This window comes from Polyodon spathula, chromosome 23 (assembly GCF_017654505.1).
Source record: "Polyodon spathula isolate WHYD16114869_AA chromosome 23, ASM1765450v1, whole genome shotgun sequence".
NCBI classification, from domain to species: Eukaryota; Metazoa; Chordata; class Actinopteri; order Acipenseriformes; family Polyodontidae; genus Polyodon; species Polyodon spathula.
Genome location: NC_054556.1, coordinates 11,192,741 through 11,216,917, shown reverse-complemented (window position 1 = coordinate 11,216,917; position 24,177 = coordinate 11,192,741). Strand labels below are relative to the sequence as shown.

Here is a 24,177-nt window from a genome sequence, read left to right as displayed (position 1 = left end):
TTCAGGGGTTTTGTTACTGTGGCACCAAATGGGTATACAGAGCCAGTTATTTACAAGGCTAAACTTTGACCCATCCAGAGCTGGGTTGACTTGTCGCACACTTCAAACAACTGTCCACACGGGGGCTCAAAGCTACAACCTTCTACACCTCACTAACCACTGAGCCACCCACTTAAAACAGAAGAGGATACAGTAAAGGTTCGGCACCAACAATGATCTTGGTGAATCTTAGAAGCAATATGTCATCTCAAAAGCTGCAAGGCTGTTCATATATCTATGTGAAGCTATGGGTCTGGGTGGTTCTTGGGGTGAAATTACTCTGTTGTGACCCAAAGCACCAATTTCTAGAAACCCCCTTCTCACTTCACATGCATAACATTGGAAGTCCCACACCACACATGAGTTAAGAGAAATCAAAAAGAAAAGGAAATGTTTAATTAAGCTGTTATTAGGGCTACAAGTGATTCTCTTTTTATTTTCCTTAGCTTTCGCTTAATGAGACAGTGGTTAACTTGGCAAAGATATATGTTAATTAGAAGGTTATTACCATGCAAATGTATGCAGTTTTTAATAGAAGAAGAAAAAGGGGGTGGGGGGGGGGTTGCCGATATCCTCTTGATTCCAGTACATCTGGAGAAAAATATATCTAGGCTCTGAGCTAATGCAAGATGTCATCTTTAAAAGATAAAAGGGATGAGATGTCAGAGACTATGGTGTTGCAGAACATTTCTTGATAGTAGATGAATGTACAGAAGATGTGAGGTTGATCACAATTACTCAAGCACTTCCACAACAGATAACACCCATGTGAACCAATGCAATTGGAGATGTGGGTTAATACAAACTCTAAACTAAGACAAAATATTTGGTCACTCCACTATAACAGTGCCAGAAAGAAGAGAATTTAACTAATAACAGCCATGCAAGTGGGATGTTTATTCATTATTTACTGTGGAGTTGTGACCTCAACATTCAGTAAACACTATTCAGTCCTGCACCTCTCTTGAGCACAGACTACCAATTGTCCCAGATTGTCACATTTAGCGGAGTACATGACACTTATGTTTCTATTACTGGTGCTTGTATGTCTTAATTGGTAAACTACTAATGGTATTACTGACTATCAGGAACCCACCCCCACCAGTTTGTAATACCAAACTACATTTTTTGTGTATCCTCCAATATCCCAAAATGCTTTGTGATGTGTTTGGTGAAATACAACAGGCACCTGAAGGACTTGCTGTCAGTACACATTACGCACTAGGTATTCATTTTTATGCTAAAAAAAAAAAAAATTGGCAACTGCAAAAATTGTCAGCTCTGTTTGAAATAAAATTAAAAGGGACCACAATTAGCCTCAGGCAAGACATGACGGTAAAAGCAAAGATTGTTTTTTAATTAAGAGCTTTTTTCTGAGTTTAATTATGAAACAGAGTCTGCTCTATTTGTTTAAAGGGACACACCCCGATTAAAAATAAAACCTGTAAACTTCGAGCCCTACTTGTGCGTCTGCATTTACTTTTTCCAAAATACTTGTTTTATTTCTTTTTAGCAATATAGACCTCTGTTAATATGGTGCATAACACATGGTAGGATACTATCATATTCATTTCCACTGTTCACTGTGCTGCTAGGAACTGTAACCAAACTAGTGTGACTAAAAGCCTAACTAAACATAAAACGGTGTGGGCGCTTTGAGCTGGATTAATTAAAACATGTTTGAGTATGGTTCTTAAGATCAGTTATGTAGTAGAGGGGACAGGGCCTTAATTTGAACTCATTTCGGCATACTTATTGGAGTCCGGATTTTGAAATAATTTTACATAGCATTTTCAGCTGGAGTATTTGCACCGCTGTTAACCAATTGTTTTTTATTTTGTTCGTTTTTAACAACCGTTTTCCATTTACAGTAATCTAGTAATTAGAAAAGACCATATGTGTTCCTGTTTTCATAGGTAGCAGTGAATCCAGACTGAGCTGCTGCAGCCTGCTGCTTTGGAGTTTTCTGATCAAAATGTTTCTGCCGAAGCGCTGCTCAAGATGACATCTCCTGATATTTTCCCTGGTGCATTCCTTATATAAAACAAAGGAATTAGTAGCAGCCAGGTCCAGTAGCGATAACAACAGGCTAGTGTATTAAATAAATAAATAAATAAATAGAATATTATAGGTTATACTCAAAATAAAAACAAGGCAATCAAATTGATGGCTTTGGCAGTTCTAGATAGAGGTGATTATTATAACCTATTTTTTTTTTATTTTTGAGATTCAAACGCCAGCAGGGTATTTAAAACATGTACTTAGAAAAAGCCAAGAACGGACAACCGCATATCTTTCACACACCCAGAGTAATTTCAATGTTAAAAGTGAAAACCGTCAAAATGACTGCCCTTTATAATACATGTTTTTATTTTGAATATAACCTACAATATTTTATTGTTTTAAATACATAAGCCTGTTGTTATCTGTACAGCAGCCACCAACTCCTTCGTTTTGTACAAGGAATACACCGGGGAAAATATCAGTAGGAGAGATTTCATCTTGAAGCTTGCCAAACATTTCGATAAGAAAACTGAAAAGCAGCAGGCTGCAGCAGCTCAACCTGGACTCAGTGCTGCAGAGTGGCACACAAGCAAGAGAAAAAATGTGTTACTTTCGTTTTCAATTACAACATACATTTATTTTTATAGTTTTCTATGTAAATGTACCTGTTGACACACTAGTTTCTTTTGAAATGTTTATTTTATAATAGTTTTCATGTATTGAAGTAGTGCTTTAGAAAATAAGCCCTTTTATGTTTAATTGTTCATTTAAATACGGTGTTTCGGCTGTGCAGATGTTTAATACGATGTTCTTGAATAAAACCTGAGATGTATCCGATGGTTTGTCTTTCATTTTAATATTGATGTTTTTAAAATGTAACCGCATGACTGCCTGCGGCAGTTTTAGGTGCTAGTGTTAAAGGGACATCTGATGTGGACGCACACATATTCTTTCCAGTTAACAACTACATTTCTTTTTTAATAAGTGTTTTAATCTGAATGCAACTTGTTCCTTTTTGATTAACTATTATGCACAACAGTGTTTTTAGTTATTGGATCTTCTGTTAAAAAAAAGTTTGTTCATTATTTTAAAAAACGGAAGTGCATTGATTATCGTTGATAAATGCCTATATGATAGTCAAATACAAAATTAGGGTGCCGACTTCTCTTTTCGTTAATCAACATTGTTAATTAGTTTTGAATGAGATTAAAGTGACTCAGTACCTACACATGGCACATGCCACAGTATAGCAACCACGTTTTTTTCTTCTAAAATTCAACAATAGACAGCTCAGTGCTTGAGCACCTCCTGGTGATAAAATAAATAAATAAATAAATAAATAAATATTACACCCCGTCCTGTTCTTCTACAGCATTAGTTTCACATAATGTGACAACCACATATGAGTTGCCCGTAACTGTGGTAAAAGTAATTTATAAATATTCAACAGGAAGCATGTGCAAAGTAAATCATTCTGAAAAAAGAGAAACATGTGAGGCATAATCATTCCTGACTTTCACATCCTTTAGCCCAGAACAGAACAATATTTACTTATTTATTTTGTTTATCTGCCTGGCAACTGAAGTTGCTTTTGTTAAGTAGTTAGGAGGTCCAAGTAAAAGTAAAGTATATATGGAAGTCATGCTTTAATTTGTGCTTACTAAGGAATTTAGTGCGTGGTTGAAAACAAAAACACACAAAACACAATTTTACCTTATTAAGTTTTAGCTTTCTTAGAGGATCTTGGGACTTCTACAGTTTGTCTACTCAAGCGCAGACAAATAATTAAGCTCATCGTAAAACCCAAAATAGGAGTCTAATTTTCATCACGATGTCCTTTAGGCTCTCAAGTCGTGGCTCTATGCCTGGTGTATAAGCACATTTATTTAGAATTAGGATTTAAATGTACTTACGACTGGTGAACGCTGCAGTTGTAGAACACAAAGTCGACGCTTGCAAACTTCTTCCCAGTCTCTTTGGATTTGAGGTACAGTTTGACTGTTCGTTTATGTCCTGGAGTGGAGGAATATGCTTTAAATTACATGCCCAAAATTATTAAATAATACAATTACTTTAGGTAAGTTTTTTGTATTTATTATTAACAATACTTTACGTCACACTTACTAAATAAATGTTACTTGGAGAGTATCATGTTGGTGGATCTATTTTTAAGTAAAACTACAATATACACAATAGTTTCAATCATTAAAATCTAGCAGGCAGACTATCCAGAACAATAACTGCTCCTAACGTGTTTTTTTTTTTTACATGATTAGAATTGGTTTATTCTTCTCAGAAAACATGTCTTTGCACTTGTTTCAAAATAGAGCCTCAGGGTCCTCACTTAAATGCCAACGACCATTTTTTGGCATTCCCAAATACATTTTTACAAACTCACCTTGGCCCCTCGTAATGGGGATGACATCTTTTGCTGAGGGAGAGAGACAGTAGATGTTCCCGTTCTCGATTCTCCCCTCACTCTCCGTCAAATCCTCAAAGGAGCAGTTGACCCCAGATGTTAGGTCAGGTACATTGCGTGCCTGTAGCACCAGCTGAAAACAAATAGATAAGCAAGACCTGTGTTATAGCAAAGGTAGCGAGGGCCATCCACTAAGCTCAGGTCTGCTCACGACCATTGAGCATTTTGTAGGCACTGCATAAGCACCCACATATATAAAGATCCTTGCCTTGAGAAACAGAGCCGGTTCAGGGCTGCAGGTAAATCAGAAAGGAATAGCACCTTCTTTCCTGCTGGTTGAATGGCCAGCAATATAATGAAAACTACAAATATAATACTGGATGAATGCCACAGGCCAGTTATACGGTAGTACACAATGCACATACAGAACTACACTGTATTGCATGTAACAAATAGCAGAAGGTGATATGCAGCATTCTAACTTATTTTCAATAACTTTAAAAACAGTTCTAATCGCATGAATCTGAACACTGCATCCAACTAAATCTGGTATTGTATTAAACCCCACAAGCAAATATCTACTTTATGCATTATGCTGGGCCTGTGATCAGGTAAACACTTTGATTTACTGGGCCACCATACAGCTGTAAAATGCCCAACAAAAAAAAAATAAATAAATAAAAACAAAAAAAACCTGGTCCTGGTGGAGCATCCCACAGAAAAATGTTTGGTCCTTAAAGGGTTAAAAGTACTAGCTAAAAGTTTTTAAATCATGTATTATCATTAGCAATATTAACACTTGTACTTATTTTCTTCTGTTGCTCTTCTGATTCGTTCTTTGTATTGTACATTTGGAACACACTATTATTTCAAAAGACAACAACTCTAGAGATGAAGTTTCCTGCAGCTTCCTGGTTCCCAATAGGTGGCCCTTACAGGAACCAAGCCATGTGATCTACAGGAAAGGTAGCAGCGTTGTATTCTATATACTTGCATATGTTGAATTATCATGAAATGTGAAGAACAAGGATCACATCACAATGCAAGGGGGGCCGTGCCGTGGAACAGGGGCTGGCTACACCATCAATCACAAAGGCCTGCGATGGAGCTGCCTTGTAAATTACATGCCCTTGTACTGACCTGGACCTCAGACATGGTGACGGAGATGTTCTGTGGTTGGATACTCAGCTGCACACACTGGTGCAGGTCCAAGGCGAAGCGCTGGGGCTCGTCTGCGCGCTCACATTTATCCTTGCGGGAGCAGCTGCCAGGGTAGAATGAGGATTCAGTGAGTGTTTGTATTGTTCAAGTGGAGCTAGAGGGAGCAGTATGTGAGTGATGTACAGAGGGCTTGGTTTGGGTGTTCACTCAAGCTGCATCCTACTCAGTTTAAAACCTTGTTCAGTTCTTGCATTAGGTTTCTGGGTCCCATGTGTACATCCTCAGAATATTACCAAGTATGTGAGGTCACGTCTCACTGGACACACAGTCTAACTACACTTTAACAAACCCCCTTTTTTAACAATCCAAGCAGCAATAACTGTCCCCCCCAATGGAAATTAACTCTATTAGAATTATCCCTTTTACAAAATCTACCCGGATAAAACGATCTCGGTAGTGACTGACACTGAACTTTCTCCAGTGTGAATGTGTTATTCTCTCAGTGAAAACAAAGACCTTGGTAGGCTAATTCGAAGATAAGGCTGATTCATAGATAACCTATTGTAGTGCGAATTGTGTGACATATGCAACCGTTGCCATCTTCACATAAACTGCAACCATGGCAACAAGCATGAGGAGGTAACAAGATTGAAAAAGTGTGCATTGAGAAAAGCATGAAAACTATATAGCAATCTGCACTGGATATGTTTTTCAAGAGAAAAGACACATAATTACTGTATTCAGTATGTAAGTGTCATTTTTATTTTTTCATTTCTTTACTGTTTTCTTTTAAACATACAGTTTAAAAGTTGATCAATGTGAAGTGGTCTTGAAAGACCACTGTATAAAGATGTTCAGTTCAATATCAACGTTTCTTCATTACTCTGTTACAGCAAATTGCCACATTTTATTTTAGTGAACAAGCTGATGTAACAAACATTTCTCCAGGTCCCAGGGGGGTTCATTATAATGAAGTCAGACTGTATGTAAATATCTTTAAATACTGGCCAACCTGCTTATAATTACAGTACTGTTGAAGGGGCTGTCTCAGTTTTCATTTTATTGTTGATTTTACATTGGAATTCATTACTATAAACAGGTTTGACAAATAATGGGAAACACCCAAATTCACTGTGAGATTAAACTATATTAATTCATCAGACCTAACAGTAGGAAGCTATGATTGTAGATACATGTATGGAATAATTTAAACTTTAAATGACAATTTTAAAAACCAAAACTACCTTTAGCTAAACAAAAGGAATTGTTAATACAAACAATTCATAATTACGGCAGTTATAATTAACAATGTAATACTTCTGTAATTTGGGTGCCAACATTTGCAAGCTGTGTTTTTATTATTGAGCTATAAAAAGTGACATTTACATGAATAGATGCGTACACATACAGAAAGCTGCACCAATTAATCCAGTACCATTGGCAGGAAAGACACACACAAACAAGTGGGCTTAAAGTCTTGATCAAAAGTAGGGTAAACCTAGTTTTGGTTCCAAATTAGCAAAATAACCTTTGTTATACCACAAAGTTTTGAAGCTGTTTACATGGAACTTGAGTAATTGGATGACACATTTTAAGGAGGAAAAGTACCTTTAAATAAATACATGTTTTGTCATTATATTAATATCCGCTGACTCAATTCATTCCTAATAAAAAAAGCAAAATGATCCATCTTTCAGCCTAGTTTTACATAGTCAGCAATTAAAAAAAGCAACTACTTTGTAGGATATATGTCCCAATATATATTGCACTAAATTCTGAGCCGTTACAAAAACAGTGACACTTATCAATCATGTCAAGGCACACCTGCGATTTCTGCCTTGTTGAGAAAGCAGCTCATTTCTTTGTAACAAAGCCAAAACAGAGATCACGGAGAGGAAAAAGGGAGTGACCCGACTCGGATACCTTCTAGCAAGACATGTGCCAGTCACTTGAGTAAGAGGTGGGGAATTGGATTAAACAGCACGAAGCACTGAGTAAAAGCTGCTCAGCCTGAAAGATAAGAAGCAGAACTTGTCACTCACTCACTCCTTGTTGCGTCACCATAAAGGTTTTGTAGCTGCCAACAAGACACCTCTTTGAAAGAGATCCTGACTTATGAGGTTTCACACATTTAGCAAAGGCTTAAAATTCCTTTCAACAGGAGGAAATTATTACACTACTATACTAAATTGAAAAGCAGTAAATGGATTTTGTGTTTAAAGTTCTGGGTTGGGGTTCAGATTAGTAGATGACAAACCAAATGATCAATTCCACATTGATGTGTGAGCTTGATTAGCCACAAATATGGGTCTAATGATCTCGTAATAAAATCTGGACTGGCTCTTGGCAATAGGAGTCATATTACCATTAGGTAGCTGTACAGTCATCTGGAATTTTATTAGGAAACATGTCTTACTATTAAAATGTTGAAAGTGTATGTAGCCATTCCAGGCTCCGTAGTACTTACATATTATGAAGGACACACCAGCCACAGTGAGGATCTTTAGAGCCCAGGCAAGCGCCACAGCTCCTGTACTGCTCACAACTTTCCACTGGGACTCGGCTCACCTGTAGGGGGTGCAAAAAAACAACTTGAGCAACATACTCAACACGGTGGTAACTTGGCAATTGTGGCATATACAGCATGGGGATTGGTAGAAATGTATTTGTAATCACCAGTGTTTCCTGTATAAAATATACCTTAAAACATTAAAAGTAGTAAGGTTCACCCATGTAGATAATACTGCTGTGAATCCATCAAATGGTGCTGGTTATGTAATCAAGATAAAGCAAAGCTTAAATGGCTCATCACCATAAGAAGCCCTGAATATGGAAAGACAGTATTTTGTTCATTATAAAACACGATAACAGAAAAAAAAAAAAAACCTCACAAGTTAACATTTGCAGTCTTAAGTAATCTTAGCACATCTGTATCAAATCAACGACCCTCCAGTTGCAAAGCTTATCCTGCTATTTTTGGAGAAAGTTTAAATTATCACAACACTAACTTATTTGCTTATTCCAAAAAGCCAAACAGAGGTGACCTATTTTCCATGCATGGCAGCTTGAGGGCAGTTTTACAGCTTGAAGGGACAGAGACACGTGGAAATTATGTAACCTATGTATTATCCAAGGTGACATGTTGAGATATCCTAACCACAGCCTCCAGTGTCAACAAGTGGGCTTAACCCATATTCAAAACACATCTTTTCAGTCTCCCTCTATCAAGTACCATCTGTGCTTAAGTCAAACAGAAAGTGTGCTGTATCCTGTAACACTGCCCTGGGAGGAAGGCGTTTTGAATGCCATTACAATGTTTGCTCTACAATAAAAGTCATTTTCATAGATTTAATAAATGTTGGACACCAGGGTACAGCAGTTTGAAATGTGAAATCAAGTTCTTATGAAAAAGAGTAGAGCTAATGACCTACATCATCAACATAATGTTTTTGTGAAATATGAAATTCCTTGTGTTCAATTTCTATAATTCCCTACATTTGAATATGGGAAGACTGACAGTGGTGCATACGGGAGTTCCACCCTGGTCAAGGACAGTGTTTGACAATAATTGGACATCCCCAAAGTAGGCTATTTCTACATCAGCACACTCAAAACACCACTTTGAGACACTCTGAATCTAATAAATGACAGGAAACTGTCTGGGCCTCACCTGAAAAGATTCAGATATGTTGGTGTTTATTTCTGCAGTTGTCATGACACATGTTTTACAAGAGAAATGGAGATTCATAATATTTCTTTGAGGAAAGGTCTAGTGTCTGTGAATGTGGGGTATAACAAGATAAGGAAAAAGCAGTGTCTGTTACTGTGGCATGACAGAACTCTTAATTACTTCAGTAATTTCTTTCAACGTTAAAAAATACACCAATAAGTCATTTATAGCAGGGCTTATTAGATGTGTAGGTCCTCGTGTAACCTAATAAGGATCCACTAGTAAGAAATGTTGTGTTCACTAATGTTAATGGCTCGTAAGCACTGTAAAATGGCATTGCTTTCCATAGCAGGTATACATAGCACCATAATGTACATCCTCACACAAGCTGAGAGCAAGAGGTAAATAAACTAGATCAAAATCAGATTGCTTTCAACTCAATCCCAGCAGCAGATGGAAACAAAGTACTAGTGACTAAGACTGATAGACTCATTACCTGACCTGAGCTGAGCTGGATTCTAACTTAAGTATCTCAAGAAGATGTGGTTTTAGATTTAGTTGATATTTCCCTAAATAGCAATGGTTCCCTAGTCTGGCCCCTCTATTGAATAAAGTTTACTGGCCAGTTCACAGACTACTTAGTGTTTACAGGTTTAGGATGACAAACCCAAAATAAAAGATGCTGAAGAGAAAACAGTTTCTTCTAACACAATGAGGGCAGTATAAACCAATTAAGATCATACAACAGTCTCTTGAGAAAGCCAGGTAACCAGTGGAGTACCATAGGGATCAGTATTCGTTCCTGTGCTCTTCCTAATCTACGTTAATGACATAGTAAGAAAAGTTGTTAAATTTGCAGACGACACAAAAATAGGAGTGGTGGCAAACACTGCTGCAGCAGCAAAGGTCATTCAAAATGATCTAGACAGCATTCAGAACTGAGCAGACACATGGCAAATGACATTTAATAGATAAAAGTGTAAGGTACTGCATGCAGGCAATGCAAATGCCCATTACAAATGCCATATAGGAGATACTGAAATACTAAAAAAGTTTATGCTGACTCAGAAATGTCTTCATCTGGACCAGGGATCTCTAATTCCAGTCCTGTAGAGCTACTGGGTCTGCTGGTTTTCGTTTCAGCCGAGCTCTCAGTTACTTAATGGAACCAATTATTGGCTTAATTAGTCAATATTAACAGGTGTTCCAGATCTTTAGCCACTGATGATGTAAAGACACCTATAAAACCTGCAGGATAGGGGCTCTCTAGGACCAGTGTTGGAGACCACTGACCTTGACAATATGGGGAAGCTATAAAAAAAAAAAAAAAAGCCACCAAAGTGCTCAGATATATAGTGAAACATGCTGAATTTAAATCAAGGGAAGTAATGTTAAGACTTTACAATCCACAAGTAAGACCTCATCTAGAATATTGTGTTCAGTTCTGGTCACCTCGCTACAAAAAGGATATTGCTGCTCTAGAAAGAGTGCAAAGAAGAGTGACCAGAATTATTACGGGTTTAAAAGGCATGTCATATGCAGACAGGCAAAAAGAATTGAATCTTTTGAACAAGTGTCTTGAACAAAGACTATGTGGCAATCTGATTGAAGCATTCAAACCAAGTTTTCACTGAAGAAACCACAAACCTCCATATTAGCTTTAGAAAATGTCTACTTCTGTTTTTGTGGAATGTAACAACACCACCACCACCACATGATTCTCAATTTAACCCTGCCCAATTAACCAACCCCCACCCCCCTCACATATTACATTATGACTTCAGGCAAGACTTGAAATAATTCTACCAAAAAAAAAAAAAGATAATGCATATTTAATCCTTAAATTAGTATGATATCTAACACCTAAAAAATGTTAATTATATCCCAGGACATCAGGTGAAATGAGGATGATACTTTACCCCACAATGCCTTTCAACTGGCTGTCTGCCAATGAGAGTTGTACATCTAGTTTTACAAGGGGAAACAAAGAGGTCCATGGCAGTGATTTCCTCAGGTGGGTTTGATTTAACAAGAGAGGAAATGGTCTAATGAACAGACAAGGTTGCCAAGAAACAAAAGAGCTCTCTTACTTGTTGGGAATTTCTACAGTACACTCAAATGACAGCATTTGAAATCTGGAGACAGTCTATACAATACAGGTTTAACAGTGGAAACCTTCCATTAACCCTTTGCGGTCCTACGTCGGACCAGGTCCGAAATTACAATTGGTTCCCTTTCCAGTCCGATGTTGGAGCCTGTCCGACATCATCAAAAAAGACATAAAGCACAGGTCTCTAGTCGTTTTTTCTCAGGAAAAAGCAAAGAAAACCTTTCAATGGTCGAGTGAGACCGATATCATATATCAAGAATATCACATTTGCAGAGCTTTTTGAGATGTTATAGTAATAAAATGACGACTTGGATCGCATTATTGAGGAGTTTGGTGATAAAACGAGTAATCAGGAGAGGATTTATCAGTATGCACGTCTATAAAGAGGTATGTGAAAAATACATTGAACAAGCGGTGGTGCTTGGCTGGAGATGCAGTACTGCTGTCCTTTTGCCATACACTGTTTTAAACCTGCTTTACTCTGAAAAAATATTTTAAAACAGCACGTGTAAAATAAACTGGTCGTGTGAAAATAAATTGGACCTGTTGCATCTGACAAGAGCTGAATAAATGGACCTCTAAGGGTTAACAATGTATTATTATTATTATTATTATTATTATTATTATTATTATTATTATTATTATTATTATTATTATTATAATGTATAAGTTTGTTTATAATAGCTAATATATACCTTCAATATAATGATATGCCTTCCTTAAGTATATTAGTGTAAAACCTGTATTAAATCTTACAAACTGATCTTGCCATTATTCAAGAAACCTGGAAGCTAAAGCTAAAACATTTCAACCACTTTTCCAGTTAATTCTGGTTTTTACTATGTAGTGGTTTGTATAATTAGGCTGTATATGAATTTCTTAAACTGTAGAAACAAAACATTGCCTCAAAAAGTGAGAAAACTCTGTTTAAATAAAAAAAATACACCCCAGAAAATGAAAAGCAATCAAATTCCAGATGGTGTACTGGTATTTTCTGCATATTCACCACTTCTGCACCAAACTGCATCATAGAATATTGCTAAAGGCATCACAACAAAAAGTTAACCCATAGTTACAGTTTATAAACATGCATGCCATCAACGTAGGACTCTTACAATTAATTGGCAATCATTATCTGCAGGGTTTATTCAAAGAATATAATGGTCAGCCAGAGATGTAAGGCTTCATGTTGTCTTCTTAGCCCATGACATAGGAGTGGCTGACAGGAATCGACAGGACGGCTCCAAGATATATTTACACTATCACCCATGAATCCCATCCAAACTGTCAAACAGCAACTAAAGATCCCGTAACTCATAACTGCAATAACGTGCAGTGAAACTGAACCTCTTTCAGAACAACCCAACACTTAAATTGGGGAGTCGCTGTTTTATTTGAGTTGTTGTGTGACCTAATAAAGAGGGGAGACTTGTTTCTTTAAAAAAGTGAGTCTTTCAAGCCTCACTGTTTGCATACAGCCAGATAGCCACTAAAACTGAAAGCACTTCTCCGATGGAAATGTAATGTACTACTAGAAGACAGACAAACAAAAAAGGATAATAATATGAATAAAATGAAAGGAGCCAAGTTGCACTGGGTCAGACATCTGGTCTAGAGAAGTGATAACAGATGGAGGCAATGTAACAGAACAGTGGACTAAGACATCAGAGAAGGCACAAGGAGAAACAGGGTTGAGACCTGACAAAGTTCTCAGATGACAATGATATTGGAAACCTGGTGTCAAATTGGAGAAGCTTTCAGCAAGCAGTCAACTGACACCAAGAGAAGACGTTTTGACACCTTTTTTTTTTTTTAATAAAACCAATTATAACTACACAAATCCTTATCAATAGACAAATACATGTAACAATGTTCATAAAAAATATATAACTTTCCGTTTAAGTCTCACACTCTGCAAGAGCCTTCATTAGCGTTACAATAAAAGACAACACAATGGTTAGGCCTTAAAATAAATGTACACAATGAGTTTCTTTGACTTGGTTCAGTCCACAAAGAACATTTTTTGACATTGGTATCTCATGCTGGAAGGTTGAGGTGGAGTCTCCTCTAGTGCTTTGTAATTCCTCAATCTGTGCAATTGGAAGGGCATTAAGACAACAATGGGTTGATGGATAGCATACCAATCAGACAGCAAAATCTTTGACAAGGTGTAATTTAGTAAGAAGCAGCCCTCCCAATCTGGAGAAGATTTCTTCCTTTTAATTTGGCCATGTACTGTACAACAACGGCAAATTGTGCCATACATCACTTCCAAGCCCCAGTCACGAAGAGATAGTCATGAAGAGACACACACCAGACAATGACATACTCTTTGTTTTTAAAAAGAACAAAATGTCTAAAGAATAAAGGCGACAGACTCCTGCTCTTGCAGGGCAGAGTTATCAACAAAGCACCACACCAGACTGCCGTTTGTCTAAAAGGAAAGCTAGAAGCACCCTTTCCAAATCACAGAACAGCAAACAGGTATGCACAGCTTGTCATTGCTGCATCCTCTAAGAGACAGTATAGCACTACTGTGTGTGAAGCAATGTTTACAAATATAGCAGTGGTTACATGGATAGACTAGGCTTAAGCAGAAAATATACAATTAGCAAAAGCACACTGGCTAAGTAGGACACAATAATCATTTAAAGTCTAGCAACGTAATGCTCAAATTGTTCCATAGCCAAGTTTACAACAACATATAATTCATTGGTTTCTATGTGTACATTCTTCCATAGTTTAATCTGATATTTTTATTTATTTATTTAACATTCTGTAAAGGTAGTTCAAGCAGTACAGAAAGCAGTTATCTCTTCTTGAAGCTGTTTTGTGATCAAGAAGCAGATTATTTGTTTTTACTTACTTTTTAACTCCATGGCCAAATGCCACTAGTGCCCAAGATTGATGCTGATACAGTACTTAGCAGGAAAGGGACTTTGAGTCATAAGGAAAAGTATAGTCCAAACCTGGCCCTTTATCAAAGCTGTTCCCCCACAGTCATATTGTTTTTAGTAATTATCTCATTGAGGGAATACCAAAGCCCTTTAGGTTTACTCCCATTCTTTCTTTTTTTAAAAGCAAAATTAAAGTGAATAACTGCAGATCCAGCATTATAAAAAAAAACCACCTAGTAAACCCTGATTTAACTGCTTTATAATATACTGGCTTAGACATCTTTAAAGGCTGGAGGGGCTACTGGATCTCATAAACCTTTTAATACTTTATATTCCATTGCAGCAAAGACTTCCATGTGAATCCTAAATCATTGTACAGAAGGTTACTTAAAAAAAAATTCCATGCAGTCTATTTCTGTGCTTACCCTTTTCTAAAATCAAGTTACAGCCTGTACAATTAATTGTTTGCATCATCAAAACAAGCATTATTAATTACTGGTCCCATTTTCTTTTGTTGAAGATATGTTAGTTCTTTGTTTATGTTATATACCAATTTGGAATAGCTGAATTTTCAAAGTCAACGCTATGGATGAACTGGTATCACTTCTAGGTTGTCCTTCAATAGTCTAGTCGCAATCACACCATGTAACCTACAGCTAAGGGGCCAGGATGCAGAAGTTGATCTATAAGTTAGTGTTTTAAATATTTACATACTCTGAATTAACATAAACAAGAACCTAAAAGATTGACTTTGTTTACCATTACACTTCAGTACTAATGTAAATGTAAAGTAATATGGTTTCCAGCAAAATCTTCATGTGATAAGTCAACCACCATCCCAGCAGTAAATCCTATGCCTTTATCACATGATCCAACCCCACAACCTTCATCTACATACCAAGAAAGGAAAGCACAGAAGGACTAAAGTGGCAGAACGGTGGTCAAAGCCCAGTGAGAGTGTTGGTATCAATGTTCCCACTGGTTAAGCCAGGCGAGATACCGGCAAGCCATCCATCATTGCTTGACTACAAAATCATGACGACTCTCGAAACAGCACAATGGACTTTACAGCAAGTACATGTTTACTCCCTCTTGAGATAACCCTAATGAGTTGTGCCTAAGGGCAGAAACTACTAGCCAAACGAAATCACAGAATTCCGTGAATATTTCAAGCCATTTTGTTGGACTGTTCCTAAAACATTGTAGAACTTGTTATAAATGTAAACTACATAGTACCGGTACGTATTCTTAATACCATGTTACATACTGTATTCCTCGATTAAGACATAACCTTGTAAATCAGATTCTAGTCACCTGATTTTTTGCATAAATGGTTTCCATCTGGTATGACCTTCAGACTGCTTCTTAATTGGTTGCAAGCTCTAGGAATTGAAGTACTGTGTCACTGTGTCATTTACATGGAGGTCACAATTGTACACTGAGTTGCACTCAAATGTCATTTCATTTTTAAACATTTGGCTCTACTGTATAGGTGATGTGTGCTGTTGCCCAAAAAATAAATAAAACCACTCTGTCACTGCATGTATCTCAACATACTGTATATAAAACATATTTCTTTCCAGTTATCACTTCAGGCTAGAGATAGTATATCAGATTTAAAATAAAGGTGTGTTAGAAAATTGCATTACAGCTACCAATAAAAAATGCTTTTATTTGGTCTATGTACATGCATGTTTTTTATATATTATATATATATATATATATATATATATATATATATATATATATATATATATATATATATATATATATATATTTCTGTGCTTACCCTTTTCTAAAGTCAAGTTTCAGCCTGTACAATTAATTGTTTGCATCATCAAAACAAGAACATGGGAAATTGTGAATTGCTCTGTCAGTTTTGCAAATTGAGTTTTTGAATTTTGAGGCACTGTAAAACACAGTCCTCAGAACTGGCATTTGTTGTGTGGGAGAGGGGAAGTGTGTGCATCTCCTCCTGCTTGAAATGAACATTTAATAATTTACATAGGCAAGTCCACTGATACTATTTTGTTCAAAAGATGAATTCTTGATTACCAGCAGTGATAACCCTTTAAGGCCACAGTAGCTTTGCTTTTTTGTCAAAGGGATATTCAGCATTCAGTATGTTATGTGTTCTATATACAACCAATCAGTGAATTAACAGCTGTCTTTCAGTGCAGATTCTAGTTCTTATAAAATTAAGGACAGGCAGCACCCCTGTTTAGGTAATCCTGGAATTTAGGTTTAGGTAATCCTGCTTTGTAACATTTTTATATATATATATATATATATATATATATATATATATATATATATATATATATATATATATATATATATATATATATATATATATATATATATATACACTTGCTGATACACCAAACCACCCTATACTCATTCAGAACAGACCAGATTTGCACAAGCTCTCCAACAGGCCCCCTGTACAGATGACTCCCAATACAACATCCATATCTGGGTTAACCAAGCTTCTATCAGAATCGATGGCATCAACATCACCGCTTCAGAACTAGTGTTTTACACATCTCTCCAAGAATACACATGCAGGACTGAGAGAAAGAGAAGATTCCAAGATTCAGACAGCAGGTATAAAAATTATCCCTTGCAAACCACTTTTTTTCTGACAGACTCACAGTATCTCTCATCCTGCAGCTGTCATTTCAAAAAAGGATTTTGATCTTTTACTCCCACAACCTTACTGGATTCCCTCCAAAGGGAACATTAGGATAGAGAGTTCCCAGTTACTGGATTGATGACCAAAGGACCAGATGCTATTTATTTACCTTTTTGGATAGTATTTCAAAGTAAAGTGGACAGGCGCATTAAACTCCCTTCTTGTTTGATTGCTTTTCATAGTCACACTTGCACTCCATGAAATGGTAACTAATGTAACCAAGACTTCTACACCTGGCCTGTGGTATAAGGGCATTACCAATATTTACTCATGCAGAAGCACAGACAACTTCAAAATCATCCTGTACTGTAGCTTCCTTCAAATCTGATAGAGAATTTTCTTTTGAGAAGCTCGCTGCTAAGTGCAAATTGCCACCTCTAAATCTTCACAGGATATTTATTCATCTTACTCCTAGCTCACAATAATACAAGGACAATACAATGAAAAGAAATGAAAGAAGAAATGAGAAATAAATAAATAAAACAGATCAATTTTAAAAAAGCGAAAATCAAAGTCATGAAAAAAGCTTTGCCTTGAACTTCTCCAGGTGTACTATTCAGAGTAAAAAAAAAAAAAAAAAAAAAACAGATGTAGTGGGATAATGATAAAGAAAACTGCTACTATAGGTATATTACATGAGGTAAACCTGCTACTACAGTATATGTACTGTATGATACCGTTCTAGCAGGGCATGAGGTATAACACAATACAAGAACAGGTCTCCCTTTGGAATATGCACCAATTACATAAAAAACGGAACCCATTAGCACTATTGGAGTCTTGTGCAGACTTCCCTTGCCAGCAGCCAATGTCAAATTCGCTGCTGACCATTATTATAGCCACTGCTCTTGGCTGGGCGTTCTGGGACCTGACTAATTGAATTGGTTGGCAAGTAGGCCAAATGCATGTGTTAATAGCACTACTTGTTTTGAAAGGCACCCCGGATATTACATTTGCTACAGAAATATTTACAAAAGAACGCCATCTCCAAGAGTGGTAGGTATTTGTAATGGTGGAGTGGACAGTGGCTGTCTGGTGGAGTCTTGTGCTTTTCAACTGTCACTGCCACAGTATACTACGTGATGCCCAGAGATTTTTTTTTTTATTTTTATTTTTTCCTACATTTAAAAGATAGGGACTGAAAAAGTTCCTTAAGAAAATACATTAAAATAAATAAATAAATAAATCTGTCACCACCCTAACAGTGTATACACTCTAAAAATCATTATTTCTAAATAACACCAAAGACACTGCTTTGAAGAAATTATTATTATTATTATTATTATTATTATTATTATTATTATTATTATTATTATTATAATAATACTAATAATAAATCATTTTAAATTGTATAAAAATTTGAAAGAAACTGCTCTATATAATAATGTGTCTTCTCCTTTCTGCAAAACAAAAATAGGTAATTTCTTGTTTCTACTGCTACAAATGTGCTTTTGCTTCAAAAGAGTGTTATAACAATTCATTTTGGGTGTTCCCATAAATTACAGGCAGTGGTGTGTGATGCACTGTCATTTAAGATTATAAACACTGGAAATACAGTAGATTAAACCCTCTAACTACTCATGTAATTGAACCTGATTCTTTTGTACAGTGGTTAAGAAGCTTGCTGGGGAAGCGAGTGGTTTGTGTGTAGCCTCTGCTCTGTTCTCTATTCATCATCTCTAACTTGCAAGCATTACATTTTCCTTAAAATCTGAAAGAATTGCTGTTATATTCAGGTCATCACTTTCCGAATCTACCATGTGCAATGTATTTATAACTGCATGTTATATCATTAATGCAAGAGAGGCTACCAGTTCTGGTTTTCTGATGCTGCAAAGTTGCTCCCAAACTGTCAAAATCTGACTTTGAACTGGTATTTTAAGATACTCCCTTTTAAACGAGACGATTGATTGTTTTCCTGAAGAATTACCAAACACACCACACAGCTTTTCAGAAATGCAAAGTTCGCTTGTTTTTAAACCAATATAAAAGTGAAACTTTTTTTTAGTTTTTTTACAGCAGTGGTAACATAATACAGAAAGGAGTCAGCAAAATCAGAGTCAAAGAAGTCCACTTGTAATGTATCTTTTTTTGTAAAACACATTGTTTTTCTACTCACTTTTAGGTTGCAAGTTGTGGTTTTGGAGAAAAATAGATTTCTGGTGTGTCCTTGTAATCTCTAGAATATAGGAGGAGTTTCGTGGTTTCTGGTATTGGAGTTTCTGATGCAGGCTACACATAAATGTATACTTAAATGGAAGAAAAAGCTTGGACTTAATGACTTGCTGTTAAATAAATAAATGAATCCATGAATTTCGGAATTTGCTTCGGTGGATGGAGGAGGTTATTATGGAAATGAATAAACTTCATTAAAAAATGGGAGCTCTTAACTCTGTAGGTAAGGGTTAGCTACCCCCTTTCATTCAGCTCCACGGGAAATACCCTGCAAATATCCACCTCACTTCTAACTCAAACACATTCGATTACATTTTGACGCTGCTGTATAGCCTGCAGGGCACAGGGTCAAATCAGCTCAATAGCTGCTCGATCATTGTAATAAGAACAAGCCAATCATACCAAGTGCTTTTCTGATCAGTCTCCTCACTCACTCACTCAAGAACTGATGAATATATGAACAAGGTACTTATGGAAAATGTACTGACTAACTGAAAACATGCTTTTTTTTTTTTTTTTTTTTAATAATGTTCGGTTGAATTCCTTAGCACTGACTTACCAAAAGGTGGCCTGCAAGTCTGTCTTTACTTCAAACAACTTCTAAAATATATTAAGCCATCATTAGGAGGCTGCTTATAGGTCATGTTTCTCAGCAAACATCCTGACCACAAGTTTAAAATTAGGCTATCCCAGTTAAAATTCTCAAAATTTCCATAACTATCCCAACAAGCATAGATGAAGCTCCTGTAATTGTTTCTAAATAAAGCATCACTTTTTGATCCAAGACATTGTGAATTCTATTACTGCCAAATTGTAATTATTTTGCTTCAACAATGAATTAAAAAAGGTCTCCAATGGCCATATGCATCAATAAATTACAGTTTCTCTCCAAACCAATTATTCACCAAGGAGTTATTTTTTTTACCACACTAGATCTACCCACCCATGTCTGTACCCATTGCCTGTCCCTCATAACATCACATTTCCAATCTGAGTAGATTTACAAAAAGAGGCAGACTAGTCTACATAGCCAACAACTTGATATATTAACTAACCCAAGATACCCGGTTTTGAATGATCATGCCGAGCTAGCTAGTTTCTCATCACTCAGGTCAAGGTTCAAGTCCGATAGGCCGTGCAGCGCAGGGGTGGGAAGGGTTCATGCCTGTTCATGGACTCATGCAATGAAAGGTATAAGCACTGCTGATGCACTGCAATCCCACATCTTTCCACAGGCAATTCATCACCAAGATTGGTCAGCCACTGTTGTCCAGCACATCAAGCCTTTCTGTTCTTTTCTTTAGGACATTATGGCTGGGGTTGTCATGTTTATGAATTTTGAAGGCAAGGTATTTTAGGATCAAAGATATGCGTCGTGTCCCCCCCACTGTACTTCCCTACTGAGGAGCAACTGTGAAAAATCTTCCATCTTCACTATCTAAAATATTTATTTAAACTAAATTAAAAGGCAAAAAAAGACCCAAGAAGATATTTCCTTAACTTTAAAACACTAATGAAATCTGGAACAGAAATGTTATATAAATAAAATAATAATTCACTGAATAGGTATCCAATTTCCTGCCAGTTTGGTCAAACAATATGACCTTCTGGTCCTCTCATAATTTAATGGGGGTTAGCTTACCTGCTTCTCCGTCATGGTGTAGATGTTCTGATAGTCCGGGCTGAAGACGAGGTCTCGCAGGATTGGGTTCCCCTCGCTAACCTCCACGTTCTCATACAGCAAAGCGGGCTGGGCCTGGTTCACAGAGTTTACCAGAATCTGGGGAAACACAAGCCAGGCACAAACCAACATTAAAATGTAGCTTGTACATTCTTACTTCAGTTATAGAGTGGAAAAGGCTACAGTGTTGTTTTCATTCCCACAAACACTTAATAAGAAGTACATTGTGGGGTGTAAAATAACTGCATAAAGTAAGTAGCATTATAATAATAATAATGAAAAAAAAAGTTAAGGAAAAAAAAGAATGAGCTATGTGGGCCCCGATTTGAAAGGAAGTGCACATTTTGCACATATTTTTCCGAGAACATGCTGTACTTTGTGTCCATTTTAAAATCAGCATCCTGTATTACATATCCAAGTACAAACCCTTGAGCTAACTGTTAAAAGGTGCAATACATTTCAGATTGAGACAAGCAGGGAAAAAAAGAGAGGAACCTGCCTCTGGGTTTAAATGAAATTTGTACAACCTCCATTTTCTAAGCCAAATACCACAACAAGCACAGTTCCTCACTTTGGGGCAGCATCTGTGAGATAAATGATGCACCAGCCTCCATCTTCCAGAAGGGGGCAGGAAAGAGCATGGTCAGATTTCAATAATAGGTTTAACCCCTAACAGTACCTTAACTGTTCACCCCCGGTGCTACCAGGGTCAGAAAAGCTGACATTTTCACCAAGTTCATCTCAAAATGCTCTCAAAGTCTTTATAGAAATGAAAAAAAAAAGTTGTCTGTTTAAACTAGTCCAAGTGCTTAAGAGGTATGGACAGTTTTAAAGCCTTAAGAGTACACACAAAAAGTCCAAGTCTCCTGTGACTAGCAGCCTGTTAGCAAGTGTGAAGGTCCCCTCTCCTCCCACAGGGTCCTGTATCTTACAATGACAGAGATTTCATTACAGAGATTCACATTTCATTATCCCGACTGTCTAAAGGCACCCGTCCGCTTCCAGGCATTGAGATTATTTTGCTAGCCTGCTAACCTGGGCTATTTTTAACACCCACACATGCAGGGAGAATGAAGATAAAGTGCAAAGAAAAAGCACTGGAAATGTGTTTGTTTTCAATCCATTTAGGTTCCACTGAGCTCAAATGCGCTGTCGGAGGAGCTGGCAAACGGCAGCCGGAACACATTTCCAAAACATTAGCAAATCAAATTCTCCCCTGTCTCAGTCACCACTTCCAATCTTTTGGTTAATACCCATTTACGTTTTTTTGAACACTAACTGGTTATTGCAGGTCCAGAATCCAACTCTAACGTCTCAGCAGACAAAGATTTGTGTGTAACACACATAGATACACATACACAATTTTACCTCTCATATCTGAACTGCATTGGATGCTTAAGGGCTGCACCATGTACATCAGCAGATGGGTGAAGTGTACACAGAAGGCGTAAGAAAGAATCCAGCAAACATTCAATAATTAATTACAATGGTGTAAAAAACATGAACAGAAATATTGTGTTATACTGCAACTTTACCAATCAAAAGTATCACTTGTAAGTGTGAGAAAATACATTGACTGTGCGGTAGCGACCCTGAGCTTCTAAGCTTCTACAAAACAAGATTATGAGGAACCATTTTCTATTTATTTTTTTAATTACTGTGCAACATTAAATAATCAATTTAAATAATAGATGAGAATCTTTTAAAGTAATCAATCAAAAATTCCTAATTATCTGAGACGAACAAGGTCCAAAAATGTTGTCCCTCATAATAATTCCCTGTCATAGCAGACCAACTGCTAAACGAACGTGCCGGCATCAATAATATCCTCGTTAAGACTCTTTGAGCGCTCTGTTAACTCAGACTACATTAAAAAAAAACATTTCTGATATCAAAGGAGTGTCTCTCAGTGTCTCTCTCTCTCTGCATTCACCCGACACATTGTTGCTGACAGCACTCAGCAAGTAGAGGGGTAAAAACAATGCAGCCCCATAATGGGGCTGTATACGTCAAAGCCAATTCAAACATCCACATAGGCATGTAGAGTAGTTTATATTTTATGCCTGTCTATTTAAAAAGTTTAACTCTCATCCCTCCGCAGTATATAGTTTAAGGCTATTTTCGTAGGACATTGTTAGATTTTCATCTAGCTAAATGCGTGTCTAAAATAACAGCTTCATTTGCTAGTGACCTGAACTTTGTTCTGTAATACAGAAAAGCTGCAGATCCCTATGTCATATAGGACTCTCTGATAGAGGGCTGACAGTAGCTTGGTTAGAAGTATAGACTGTTGATTGTACTGTAGCTCTTGCTCCACAGTGACCCCTACTGGAACAATAAGGAAGTCATAACTGCTGCTTCCCTCTCCCACTATGTCAGAAGAACTACAGCGTCAATACTAATTTACGATTTTTTGTTTCTCTGGTCCAAAATCCAACCGTGTGTGTCCAAGTGACAGGTGGTTCTGGGGTTACAGCCGACCCATTTCAGAGGAAAGGCAGAGTTGTGTGATGTGCTCAGGCAATGTGTGTCAGATTTCTGAGCACACATTCTACAGTGCGGTGCATTACTGCATCTACACCAGTGTGACTGGTTGCCATCTGATGCTGCCTGCACGGATTAAGGAGATCTCTTGTAGCTCAGAATACTATAGTACAAAATTATATAGTAATGAAACTCACAACTAAAGATCAGCACTATATTGTTCAAATATAAAAGGTTGCAACAAAAACATATCTTTACATACTGTACCGGTGCCAAATGGATTACCACATACACGCTTACTTGCTGGGCCTTCACAGCTGAGACTGTTGCCGGCTTATTAAGCTCACCTAGTCATTGCTCTAACCCCCCACCCCCATCCCCCACCCACTGACCCACAAATGATAATTCACATGCAATCAAATATAATTTAATTTTAAAATAATTTACCCAAATAGCCCTGTTGGGATGCAAAATCTAATTCCAGTAAAGTCATGCATCTGCCTACTTGGGAACAGAGGCATTCTGCAAAGATATTTAATGTTCACCATTAAGGGCAGAACACAAACATGTGTCGGATTATTATACATGGACTTCTTTTCACCAATATCATATTATTCTATTCATTCTGTTTTCCAGGACCACATTTCATGAACAGGCAGGCAGTCTCTTGCATCGATGCCACATACACACTAATGTCTATTTAAAAAGAAAAGCATGCCAGTATCTGTCCTAGAGCAATCAAGAAGCTAATCTGGGTAGTCTATAGCCCTCAGTCTATCTGTATAAAAAACTGTCATAGTAAGCAACTCCATGGCAGATCATTGTTTTGTATCTTAAAAAGA

At 37.0% G+C, this 24,177-nt stretch overlaps 1 protein-coding gene across 3 annotated transcripts in view; it reads right to left on the bottom strand.

Annotated features, from left to right (window-relative positions):
* Positions 1-24,177, bottom strand: part of LOC121298001 (plexin-A1-like) — a 202,587-nt gene that overhangs the window by 84,606 nt on the left and 93,804 nt on the right. For all 3 annotated transcript variants that reach the window (XM_041224678.1, XM_041224676.1, XM_041224679.1), the window contains 5 exons: positions 20,813-20,950; positions 8,091-8,191; positions 5,603-5,726; positions 4,442-4,595; positions 3,957-4,056 (listed from right to left, as the gene is read on the bottom strand). In XM_041224678.1, the coding sequence (XP_041080612.1) occupies positions 3,957-4,056; positions 4,442-4,595; positions 5,603-5,726; positions 8,091-8,191; positions 20,813-20,950 (617 nt within the window). The remainder of the gene's footprint in view (positions 1-3,956; positions 4,057-4,441; positions 4,596-5,602; positions 5,727-8,090; positions 8,192-20,812; positions 20,951-24,177) is intronic.